Source organism: Biomphalaria glabrata, chromosome 1 (assembly GCF_947242115.1).
Source record: "Biomphalaria glabrata chromosome 1, xgBioGlab47.1, whole genome shotgun sequence".
In the NCBI taxonomy this organism is placed as follows: domain Eukaryota; kingdom Metazoa; phylum Mollusca; class Gastropoda; family Planorbidae; genus Biomphalaria; species Biomphalaria glabrata.
Window position 1 is genome coordinate 25,313,189 of NC_074711.1, and position 11,876 is coordinate 25,325,064.

At 29.4% G+C, this 11,876-nt stretch overlaps 1 protein-coding gene across 1 annotated transcript; it reads right to left on the reverse strand.

Moving 5' to 3' along the window:
* Nucleotides 1-1,731: 1,731 nt before the first annotated feature.
* LOC106053343 (stAR-related lipid transfer protein 5-like) lies at nt 1,732-11,012 on the reverse strand. The gene is made up of 6 exons (XM_013208886.2): nt 10,675-11,012; nt 7,987-8,045; nt 7,177-7,312; nt 6,303-6,417; nt 6,102-6,195; nt 1,732-5,496 (listed from the first exon to the last, which is right to left on the reverse strand). Exons 1-6 carry the CDS (start codon nt 10,774-10,776, stop codon nt 5,343-5,345), a joined length of 660 nt encoding a protein of 219 aa, XP_013064340.1. The 5' UTR covers nt 10,777-11,012; the 3' UTR covers nt 1,732-5,342.
* Between the last annotated feature and the right edge of the window lie 864 nt (nt 11,013-11,876).

Sequence of the window (11,876 nt, forward strand, 5' to 3'; positions counted from 1 at the left end):
GACTAATAGCGTTTTCGGTCACATCCAAATTAGAGTATGGTGGAATATGTTTCTTACCAACGAAAATCAATGTCTACAAAGCAGTGGTTCTCATCACACTTTTGTATGGCTCTGAGACCTTGGTGCTTTATAAGAGGCATCTAGGGCTCTTCAAACGCTTCCATCAAAGGTGTTTTCACACGATAATGGGCATATGCTTGAAAGACTAATATAGGCCTACCTCACAAATAAACATGTTCAGCTTGAGGCTGGTGTGGACAGTATAGAAGCACCACGAAAGCTGAGCTGGGTCGGACATCTATATCATATTGGGAATGACCCATGCCAAAGGCGATCTTTTTTTTTTTTTTTTTGCAAGCTAAAGGGAGGGGGGCGAAACAAAGGTACCAACCGGAAGCGCTATAGTCTAACGATTAAATCAGGCAGATGGCCTCTGCAGGAGACAGCCGGGGATTCGATCTCTCAAGAAGGTAGTGGGACATACATTTGAGGCGAAAGAAGGGTCCTTGACGAAGACAGCCGCAGATGACGAAAAGACAAGTAGACCTCAGCGGACAACGGCTTTGTCTGCATTAGGTGTGCCAAAATATGCAGTAACAACTGGGTTTGCGTGGTCTTAAGAAATACTACACTCATCCTTATCTTAGGAATCGAAGACAATGCCTTAGCTTTGTTGGAGAATTCAGTTTGTGCTGTAGATTTTCGTTTGACTTAAAAAAAAAAAAATGATTACATTTTTCCATCACTTTTCTTAGTTATCAACTAGGAGATAATGATAACTAAAAAAAACATCTTTTAAACTCAGTATAGAAGAGAAATAAAGTTATATAATACAGATTTCACTTATAGGAGAGAAGCTTAAGCTTGCAGTGAAAGAGAATAAACTGAAAAATAAGCCTTGCCTTTGGTAAAATACTCTTGAAATCATTTGAAAAGACTTTTTTTTTAAAGGTATTTCTCTCAATAATCACATTTTCGCTTTGGTCACCTTCTTTAATTTTTATCTACCTTTTTATTTATTGATGTATTCTTTTGAAATTCCGAATATATATTAACAACCTAATTTGATTCTATTCTATAGAGTCAGTTTTTCAATATTTGTCTATATCTTTTAAAATTGTCAGCATTTTGTCTGAAAATTATTATTTTTTCTAGAAAAAAAAATGAGTTTTCAAAAAAGGAAAAGATTTATCCAATTTCTGAGTCTATAGCTTTATATGTATTTTAAGTATTGAATTCAATTGAAGTTGTTTCATTCATTTTTAGCAAAAACTTTAGAAGCAGAATTGGTTCAAATTTACCTTTAATCATTGCTATGTGATTCAGAGCTGATGCTACGTCTGAGGAAGGCTATCTCACATGGGCGGATTTTCCACTCCTGTTGAACACAACCTCCCTACCTCATCATGTTTTTATTAGTGTTCCTTCCAACCACAGCACTCAGACACTTGGGACTACATAATGACATTTCTGTAATGTAAAGGTAGCTACCCTTAACATTCCTGTTTGGCAGCACAAAGGTTATTTAACCATAATGAGAATAAGAATGCTCCATTTACTTCTCTTTGTTTATTTAATCAATTTAATGTGTTGTTTTTAAAGGCTTTAAAATGAACAGTTGTGTATCAAATGTTACACATGGATACTATCATTGAAGCAGAAGCGTTTGAACAATGAATGTAAGCTTTAAAAAAAAATGAAACAATCAAAGAAACAACACCAGACAGTGGATGGAAGGCTATCTATCAATTTATTTGTTCCTACTAATACTAAATACTACAAGGCTATAAAGACTATCAACATATACTACATGCATATTGATATGTAAATGATTATGCCTCTGAAAACAAAAGGCATAGGCAACTAATTAATGAGGAGTTATAATAATTACCCCATTAGATAAACACATTTAAACTGTTATAACAGGTTTGTAAGTTCCATTTGAGACCAAACAGTCCATGTGTCAAAGTATGTACAAATCACTTGTTTGAGTGAACACCAAATGACAATGGAGACATGCAACCAGAAAAGCCACCAAGTCTCCTTTATTTTATTCAACAAAATCAAGAACTCAATAAAATTCATTATCCTCACCAGATTTGAAATGGATAACAGTACAATAATTCTACTCAGACAACACATATGTATCCTATACAGGTTTACAGAATACTGGTACAGAGTCAAAAAATAATCTCAAGCACATAGTGAGTATAAATGTAATACTTTTGATCATTAAAAAAAATTGTGTTTACTGGTTTCAACATAAATATAAAAAGAATTGATGATTTCAGTCTAAAAAATCTGAAGAAGTAGATCTAGAATCATTCAACTGCATAGGCTTCAACAGAACTCAAGACATCTATTATAGTTTCATAAGTGATGATAATAAAAATACCTTTTAAGCTCGTCTTGGTTAATAGAAGAAAAAAAAAAGAACTTCCAATGTTTCTGTTGAAGGCAGGGTGGCAACAAGTAAATACATTTCATTATCTTTTGAAACAACTCAATTAAACAAGACATCAATGTATAACAAGTTGGCATACCAAAAGAAAAGCTGATATAGGAGAGCAAAGTTTCAATAATCCAAATACTATCCACATCATTAATGTGGCCATAGAACAAATAATGGATTTCAAAATGCTGTAATGAAAAAGGTAAACATTGTTTGGTTCTGTTTTTTTTTAAATGAATACAACACAATAAAACATATTAATGAATCAAACAAAATATTCGACTTTGTGGGACTTCAATTAAAAAAAAAAAATGTATATGATTATGATTCACCAATTAACATAAAATAAAGTATAACATTATCCACTTGATAATGTAAACCAACAGGATGATTAAAACAACTACACAGAAACAATAACATTAACTATATCGTTTTAATATAAATTGTTGCACAATAAAATTATACAACTCACAACGTAAAAAGAAGTTTATCTTTCTTTGAAAAATTTAATGTATAGGGAAAATTTTGATTAAAAATATTTTAGATCACGTAAAAAATGTGCATGCATAATAAACTTTGTATAATTTCTATCAAATAATTTTTTAAAGATATAGTCACAAAAACAAAATGTTTTATGTAATAAGCTAAACAAAAACTAAAAAAACAACAACTTTGTCCTCCTTATTCAAAGAAAGTTTTTGCCATAAGGTCAAGTATCACAAGAAAAAATAAAATTTGGATCCAAGAAATTCATCAAAAGGTCTATAAAAAAAAAAATAATAAAATAAAGTGGAAAAGCTATATGATATGTTACATTTTAGCTCAGTTGTCAACTAAAAAAAAGGATAATAAATCTTATTTAAACACAATTTATGATTTGTTTAAAAGAAAAGTTGCAATGTTAACCAAATGTCCAGAGCATTGCATAAATGTCAGACAGATGGGATATCAATTAAAGACAAGTGTTTGACATGCTTTTTATTTTTGCAACTTGAAAATCATTTGAATACTGTTCATTAACTCTTTCTCTTCATTATTATTTTTCCATGTTTCATTCTTCTCATTACTATTTCACTACCCTGCTATGATTAAGCTTCAAAAGCTTTGTTGTTTGTTATTAGAAAATGTTGTATTTGATATAGAATTAAAGGGAAATGCATGCTCTTTTTATATAACACAAAGTCAAGTTTATAAAATTAAAAATTTATTTAATTTAATGAGGTGGAATCAACGATGGTATTGTCGATTAAGAGAGAAAGAGTTAATCTAGACTTCTAATCCACATACAGAGACATCATCACATCAAATACAATTACAGATATTTGATTGACTAACAAAGTTCAGAAAATTAAAAAATGTTACCTTTAATTGAAAAAGTTATTTAAAAAAAGAATGAATTGTGAGACAACACCCCCCCCCCTCCAACAGGAATGTATTTTATTTTAAAAAAATATTAACAACATTTGCATTGCTCCATACATTTTCTTCTCAAAACAATCCAAAAATAAAGTATATTGGTTTTACACCTAGAGTACATTCTAGGCAATAAATAGACAGTGTACAATAAGAATAACAACTTGATGTTTGTATATAATTATGTGAAAGTATTTCATCTCTCATAGAGATATTAAAAATCATGTTTGAGCTGCTAGGTTTGTTTGCAAATCATCATCACAATTGTAGATGCATTTAAACTATAACATGCTATACAACATTAATATGTAGCTAATGTAATTACAAAAACTTTAAAATGAAGTGACCATACCAGCAAAAACTGTGGCAGAAAAAAAGGTACTCTGTATTGAACTTGTAAATGTTCTTCTTTCATATCACACTTGTGACAAAAAGGAGAAAAGAAATGTGAAAGTTTAATTGGTACAATCCCACATTTAGCAAACAATCTATTACTTTGCCACAGGGACTAAAATCAATCAGTGCAGTCATGCTGGCTGCATTAAAGAAAACAATAACCATTGTATTGATTTTCTGTTTAATTTGCTTTTAGAAACCGGTGTTAATTTGTTCTATGTTGCTTAAACTAGGTCAGATATCTCTGTACAGGTAAATAATGTGATAAGAGACCATGTACAGTTTATAAAACCTGATCTCGTTTACCTTAAGATAGTATAAAAATATTACCAAAAAGAAGATTTGATTTTATATAAATCTTTACAATCTATTTTAAAATACATGTCATTTATAGATTTGACCAAAAAAAAAGGTTGCTTTTGTTAAAACAGAAAAAAGAAAAAGTCTATTTAAACTTCTGAATGAAATAAAATGGATTAATTTTAATAAAAAATTTTAAAAAATGTGATCACATTGCTTGACAAATTGACATATTACATATAGTAAAATATTATAAAATTTAAAATAATACAAAGCACAGATATTAAATTGTTCTCAATAAATAGAAACTTTTTCCCCCTCAAAACAAACTAGGTCAATGGCTCAGTATGTGAAAGGAAAACATTTTTTTTTAGATATATGTAAGATAATGTAAAAAAAAATAGTTTAATCTTTATATTTGCTGTGATTAACTTTTAAAATGAAATGTGTAAGAAATTATCTTAAAATGTGTTTTCATGTGCTATTAAATTATATTTTAGAAATAGTTATTTAGTTTCATTCTAATTTTTTCTAAAAAACTGTTGCAAAGATATAATGTTATTTAACACTTAATTTTATTTAATAGCAACTTTTACATTTGTTTACACAATTTGGAAAGTAATGACAATTATTTCAGGAAAACATGTATGATACAATACTTCACTTCTGTATCATCTCATTGGCTATTGTTATGTTTAGGTAAAACAGATAGTAGAAAACAACAACAACAACAACACTGGTAAATATAAATAAAAGCAAAAGGTTTGTTAACTAATAAATATTATTTTATATGGCCATCCTTTTTGAGTATTGTATGCAGATTGTGAAAAAATCCAACCATAGATGCAGGCAATGCTGAATCCACCAATGTCTTAGGAATGCTACCTTTTATATCAGGTTGTATAAATGTCATTAATTTGGTACACCCAGGTTTTCTGAGGGGAAAGGTATAAAAAAAAGTTAATAAACGCATTTACAATATCCTTTCTGACTTGCATTATTAATGTGGTTCCCCCCTTTTTTATTTTTACATCTGAAACCCCAATCTCATTTTTTTGTTATATGAGTTCTCCATAAACTAATTTTTGATAATAGATGTAAAGATGTATTACTCAGACAACCATTATTATTCCTTATAAATATTTTACAAGTACTATCATTCATTACTTGATACATATGCATAACACACAAACTACATATATTATCAGAAATAAATTATATTTGAATGAAATGATTTTTTTTTTAAAGTATGAATGGGAAGCATAGGTTAAAGATATAATTTAAAAAGTTTGAGGTACTCAAGACATCAAATAAACATATTCTACTTCATCTTCCACACTGGAGATGGGAGTAGTTGAGTTCAATGAATCAAGCAAAGTAAGATTCATAGTATCATCTTGCATTAAGTTATAATAGCTTATTCAAACTTGCTTAATAGTATTTATGATATTTTAATATTGGTCAAACTTATAAAATAAATGATACATTTAAGATTTTTTTAACTTAAAATAAGAAAATATATATAAAGAAATAATCTTACTCTGGAATGCTAATGCACATCATGCCACAAGGGTAGTTCCAGCCTCTGACATAGTCCTTGTCATGAGGACACTCCTCATACTCAATACTGCGACCTAAAATTGAAAATAAATTTGATAAAGAACATTAAAGTGCTAGAAGAGTTTCTGAATCAACATGTGTATTTAATAAACATGTTGTTTTATTTACAAATGTGTCTTACCATTGGTTGAAATACAGTCATCTGATTTCAAAGTCAGAATGATATCTATAAAGTCACGAGGTGAAATTAATCCCATGGCAGCACTGTTGGTAAGGGAGCGAATGATTGTTATTTCCTAAAATGCACAAAACATTACATGTAATATATGTAATTTATAATATATTATTTTTGTAAAGTATAAACTATATAAATATAAATTAATGCTTCTGTTTAACAGGAAGAGTAATAAGTGAAATTGTGTGATAATTACAATCTCATTTTTGACCTAACTTAAAAAATATGATTAAAGTTAACTAGTGCCACATGCAAGAGAGGTCATTTCACTTATAAAGTCTCAGACCCAAATATTGTAGCTCAATGCTTCGATGTTTTTGAAAGAAATATTTGTAAACCAAAATTTATATTAATCTGATTTTATCAAAAAGTTAAAATGATTTTGAAATATTTAATTCCTACATTAAATCTAGGGAGATATATGAATTTGTATGTAGGTTATGGGGACAGTTTTTTTTTATTTCACCTAACTCTAGCAGATATCTCATAGACTAACAGGGCATTATGGGAATTTTTATTGTTGATAATCTTAAAATCAAGACCTAAAGTAATGTTCAGAGTTTAAAATATGCAACCTAATAATGAGCCAAGACAGTTCAAAGGGAGACTGAATTAAAGCAAGAGAGTATTTTTATTCTAGAATCCTTAGTTTCACTTGATCTTTGTACTTTGTGTTTCCTGTACTGCATTTCCTCTCTCCATGTAAGCATAAGTCACTGTTTTAAGCTTATGGACTCAGAAGAAGACTATTAGTCAAAACCCAGTGAAATAGTAAAAAGAAAGAATATTATTGTCTACAATATAAAATTGGCATACTTACTGGATTTACTTGCTTGAGAAGAACAATTTTTCTGATATCTTTGTCCCATTTTGTTCTCAGACAGGGATCATGTAATGGGTCTAAGTATTTAAACAGGATTTCTTTAGAACAATTATATTCAGCTTGACCTCTGTATCTGTAATTTTAAAAAAATTCTTATTAATCTATTTGAATCTAAAGCAGTATTTTTTTCAAGTTCTTCAATTTGTAACTATCTCACCAGCTATAGGAACAGAATAAAAGTCCAAATAAAAATCTAACTGCTGTGCAACTAATTATGGAGAATATTTCTATCTATATTTTCATGCTCACCGACCAGTACTATTTAGTGAGGATACTGTATAGAAATTACTTTTTGTTGGGATGTGTGAGCAAATAGCCTAAAGAGAAACAAGTTCAGTTAGCTTAGTTTAGCAATTATTTTATCTTCTATTTATCTAGTTTTGCAAAAGGCATCTTCTGTACTCCTCCTAAATTTTCAGACTCAAAGATAAGCTTGTTAATATATAATCTATAAACCTAATTCTATCTCAAATTATTTTTTTTAGCTGCACGTTTGTTGATTTATTTGTTCCAAAATGTGTATAGGAGACATGTCAAGTTAGAACTGCAAATGAAACAGAAAAAAAAGGACACATTTTAATGGAATGGGGAAAAATTATTCCTAGGAGAGATAATAAATGATTAAAAAAAAATAATTTTTAAGCAATAATTAAATCATAAATTATTTTGGGATATGATTATAAAGTAATTTAAACTAAATAATATAAATAAAGTTGATTATCTTGTATAGTTTTACACTCGACTTACAAATAGCCATGCTCAAATCCATGACATTTAGAGTGCTTATATTCTACAATTATGTCTTTCTGAAAGAAATGAAAAAGAAAAATTACTAAAATAATAATGGGCTGACATAATAGCTACAAAACCTGATGTGTATAAACAAAATATTTTTTTTTTAAATCTCGATTGCTGCTAAAAAAATAATCTTTATTTTAGAGCAAATAATACAAATCTGAATAAAAGACAACAATAATTTCTCCCACAATAGTTTCTCAAGATAAGCTGAGAGCTCTAGAGATAAAGTATCACATACAGAGATAAAGTGAATGCAAGCATTGCCCTATAGAGGCTTGTCTAATAAAGGAAATGGTAAACTCCATTTGAACAATTTGATTCAAATGCACTAGTGCTTTATCACCAGCATGATAAAGACAGTTACAATTAAAATTCTCGTTAAACTGATGTAGCCTACTTAAGACTATTTTATTTTTAGGTATATGCCCTACTTAAATTTACATAAACATTTAACTAAGCAATGAAGATCAACAGAAAAAAAACACTTTTTAAATGAATCATTGACTATTTCTTATTTTTACCTCTTCTAAAATCTACTTAAAACATATGCTTCAAATTTAATACATTATTCTAGAATAAAAATAATACCTATATTATAGTCATCATATGTGATTCCACAAAACTAATATATAATAATTTAGGAATGTAAAATTTTCAAAAGTACATTTTTATTTGCATAATATTTATACATTGAGGTGGAAAATTATGTGTGGTATATAAGGGTGTTTTAACTCAGCCAGAACATGTTGATAAAGATTTAGGCTAAAGGTTAAATTAATTTGAAATGTAGACCAAAGATACCAGACCTGATTATAATATTAATAAGTAATAGATCTACATATCTAGAGCAATTAATTTAGGCTGATTATCTAAGATGCACACAATTATATGATCAAATTGAATCAATATTATGTTTAAGATTTTTTTTTTTTTTTTTTTTAGTTTATGAAAGACAAGATGTAATAAATGGAACAAGAAATCTGAACAATGACCACATTTGAAAAGATAAGCAATGCATTCTACACTGACATGAGGAGCTTCCTCGTAAACTGCACTGCAAGACTTCAAGCCTTTTTTTTTTTGTGTGTGTTTTGACAAAATTTTGTTCTATTTATGTTTCCATCCCACAAATTAATTTTAAATAAAAAAAACTCAGCAATTGTTATTTGTGAGCAGACTTTATGAAGTGAGCTTTAAAACAAAAGTGCTTCTAATCCTAAAAAGCATATTAGTAAGAGAAGTTTGTGTTTTTTTACTAGTAAGAGAAGTTTGTGTTTTTTTTACTATCTTCTATAATGAGGAAATTAATGAAGACCATGGTAGCCTAAACCAAGTTAGAATCCTGAAATGATCTACTATATTCAAACCTTTGGAGTTTTGAGTCATACAATTTACACGGCATCATGCATCCAGGCTTATAATACACTTACCAATTGAGCTAGGTTGCTGAGTCAGCCTATTTAATGTACGAACACTAGCTGGCCAATCTGTGGCTAAGGTCGATGGTGATCTGCTAGCCAAGACCACCCTCAAAATGAAGCCTAGCCTCATCATTACACATATATTATTAATTTTATCCCTAGACATCCTGGACTGTCCCTAGATAAAGCAGCAATGGACTAATTCTGGCCCAATCAAAGATTCCATCCAGGACACCACATATTTAGTAATAATTTTAAAAAAAATTTCAGACAAAATAATTTATATTCTGTTGACATTAAGTCTGTCAGCTAAGATTGATTAGTCTCATTTGACAAATTTATAATATTCACAAATTGTTGTTCAGCCCAAATGTATTTTTTTTTAAAGATATTTTCAGCATTCCTTTTAATGTGGATCTGCATATAATGAATTAATTGAGTTGCAATTTAATCAATGTCTCAAACAATTATTTTTAAATGTTCCAAAAATTTTTTTAGAGTTCTACAAAGGCTTGTCAAAATTTAGTTTTCCAAATTTAAAATCTTAGTGTGCAATTCTGGTAATATATGCATTAACTTGTTGGCAATGCAACAGGCAATCTAAACTGTTGTGCAGCTAGGACAGTTTTATTGGAACCAAATTATAGAAGTCTACCAGAGTTGTTTCTCTTCTGTCTTAGTTACCTTAGAAAGAAAGTCTAAATAGATATGAGTGTCTTTCATATATATATATATATATATAATATTATAACTCCATATATTGGCCTAGTTCTTCACAATATGAATCATATTGAGATTTTTTAAGACTCTATACTAATTTAAAAGACTAATTAAGACCCTAGATACTAATTTAAAAGACTAACTAAGAGAATAGAATTTCAATCAATTAGGTAAAGCTATACATGATTTGATTGTCATAAGCAGACCTAGAACTTTGTATTTATCATAGATTCATATTATTAACCTAAATCACTTTTGAGTTTTGGAAGTCTAAGACTACTAAGAGTAAGAGACTTTAATCTTAAAGAGTCAGACTCAAACTCAAAGCCTACCTACAAAAATAAAGAAATAGATCTATCTAGAATGTTTAGATCAAAATAACAGTGAATTTAGAATAGATCTAGACTCTAGACTAGAGTGTAGATCTTGTCTATATTCTTGTAACTAGACTACTAGGTATTATATAGATCTATGTCTAGTCTTTACTTTTACTTACATGTTTTTTAGCAGTATGCCATCCTACAGAATCTTTTTGATATTCTTTTAATAAATCGGCTGTTTTGTGGGCTTGATCTATTAATTCCTCCAATGAAGGCATACTTTTCTATCGAATTATTTTATTCTCTAGGACTCCAAGCTCTAGATCGACTTTAGATCAAGACTAGACTCAATAGATCTAGATCTCTATTTTAACTAGATTTTTCAGAAGCTAAATCATTGAATGCGATTATCAAAGGTTTGTTTACATCCTGGCAGGGCAGAGACAGAGTAATTCCATTTATATAAGCGAGGACTAACATTGATCATGTGACTGCAACGATTAACCGGTGTTACTCTAAACAAGACTAATGCACCATAATTTCCATATAACCAGATAGCCTACATTTTTTGTTTCAATCTGAACAAATCACGTTCTAATAAAGTTCTTATGACAATAAAAGGGAGGCCTAAGTTGTATGCAACTTGTGCGGTACGTTTACTCGAGAGGAGAAAGATATATACACTAGCGGATCCAGAACTTTGGAGTGGGGGGGGGGGCGATTTTTTTTCCAAACCCTAACCCTATGCATAAACGTTCGTACAGCACACACGCACGCACACATATATATACATACATACAATATATATATATATATATATATATATATATATATATATATATATATATATATATATATATATATATATATACAGAGAGAGAGAGAGATATAGATATATATAGATATGAGAATTAAAAAAGCAGCATTTCTCAACCTTCGGCGAAAAACAAAACAACTGGGGCAGCGCTATTTAAGGTTCCCTAGTGTTTTCTTGCATTCTTCACTGAAGAAAGGCATTCTCCTGACATCTACAGCTCGTTATTCATCAATGGAGTTCGCCCCGACGCCAAAAACTTTTTCTTGCATTCTTCACTGCAGAAACGCATTCTCCTGACATCTATTACATCTCATTTTTTATCAGTGGAAAAATGTTTTCATGCATACTTCACAGAAGAAACGCATTCTCCTGACCTAAAGCTCATTATTCATACTATTAAAAAAGGACCATCTGAATAATGTTGTACTTGAAAAATATTCTAATATGAATTTATAGGCCCTTAATTGAGTTGCAATTTAATTAATGTCTCAAACAATTATTTTTAAATGTTCCAAAAATTTTTTTAGAGTTCTACAAAGGCTTGTCAAAATTTAGTTTTCC

Bases quoted from the DNA above. Each gene is read 5' to 3' on its own strand.
- LOC106053343 (XM_013208886.2), bottom strand. From the start codon at position 10,776: ATGCCTTCATTGGAGGAATTAATAGATCAAGCCCACAAAACAGCCGAT. The intron at 8,046-10,674 runs GTAAGTAAAAGT...CATTTCTTTCAG, and splicing joins GGCATACTGCTAAAAAACAT to AAAGACATAATTGTAGAATA. The intron at 6,196-6,302 runs GTAAGACACATT...TTTCAATTTTAG, and splicing joins TGACTGTATTTCAACCAATG to GTCGCAGTATTGAGTATGAG.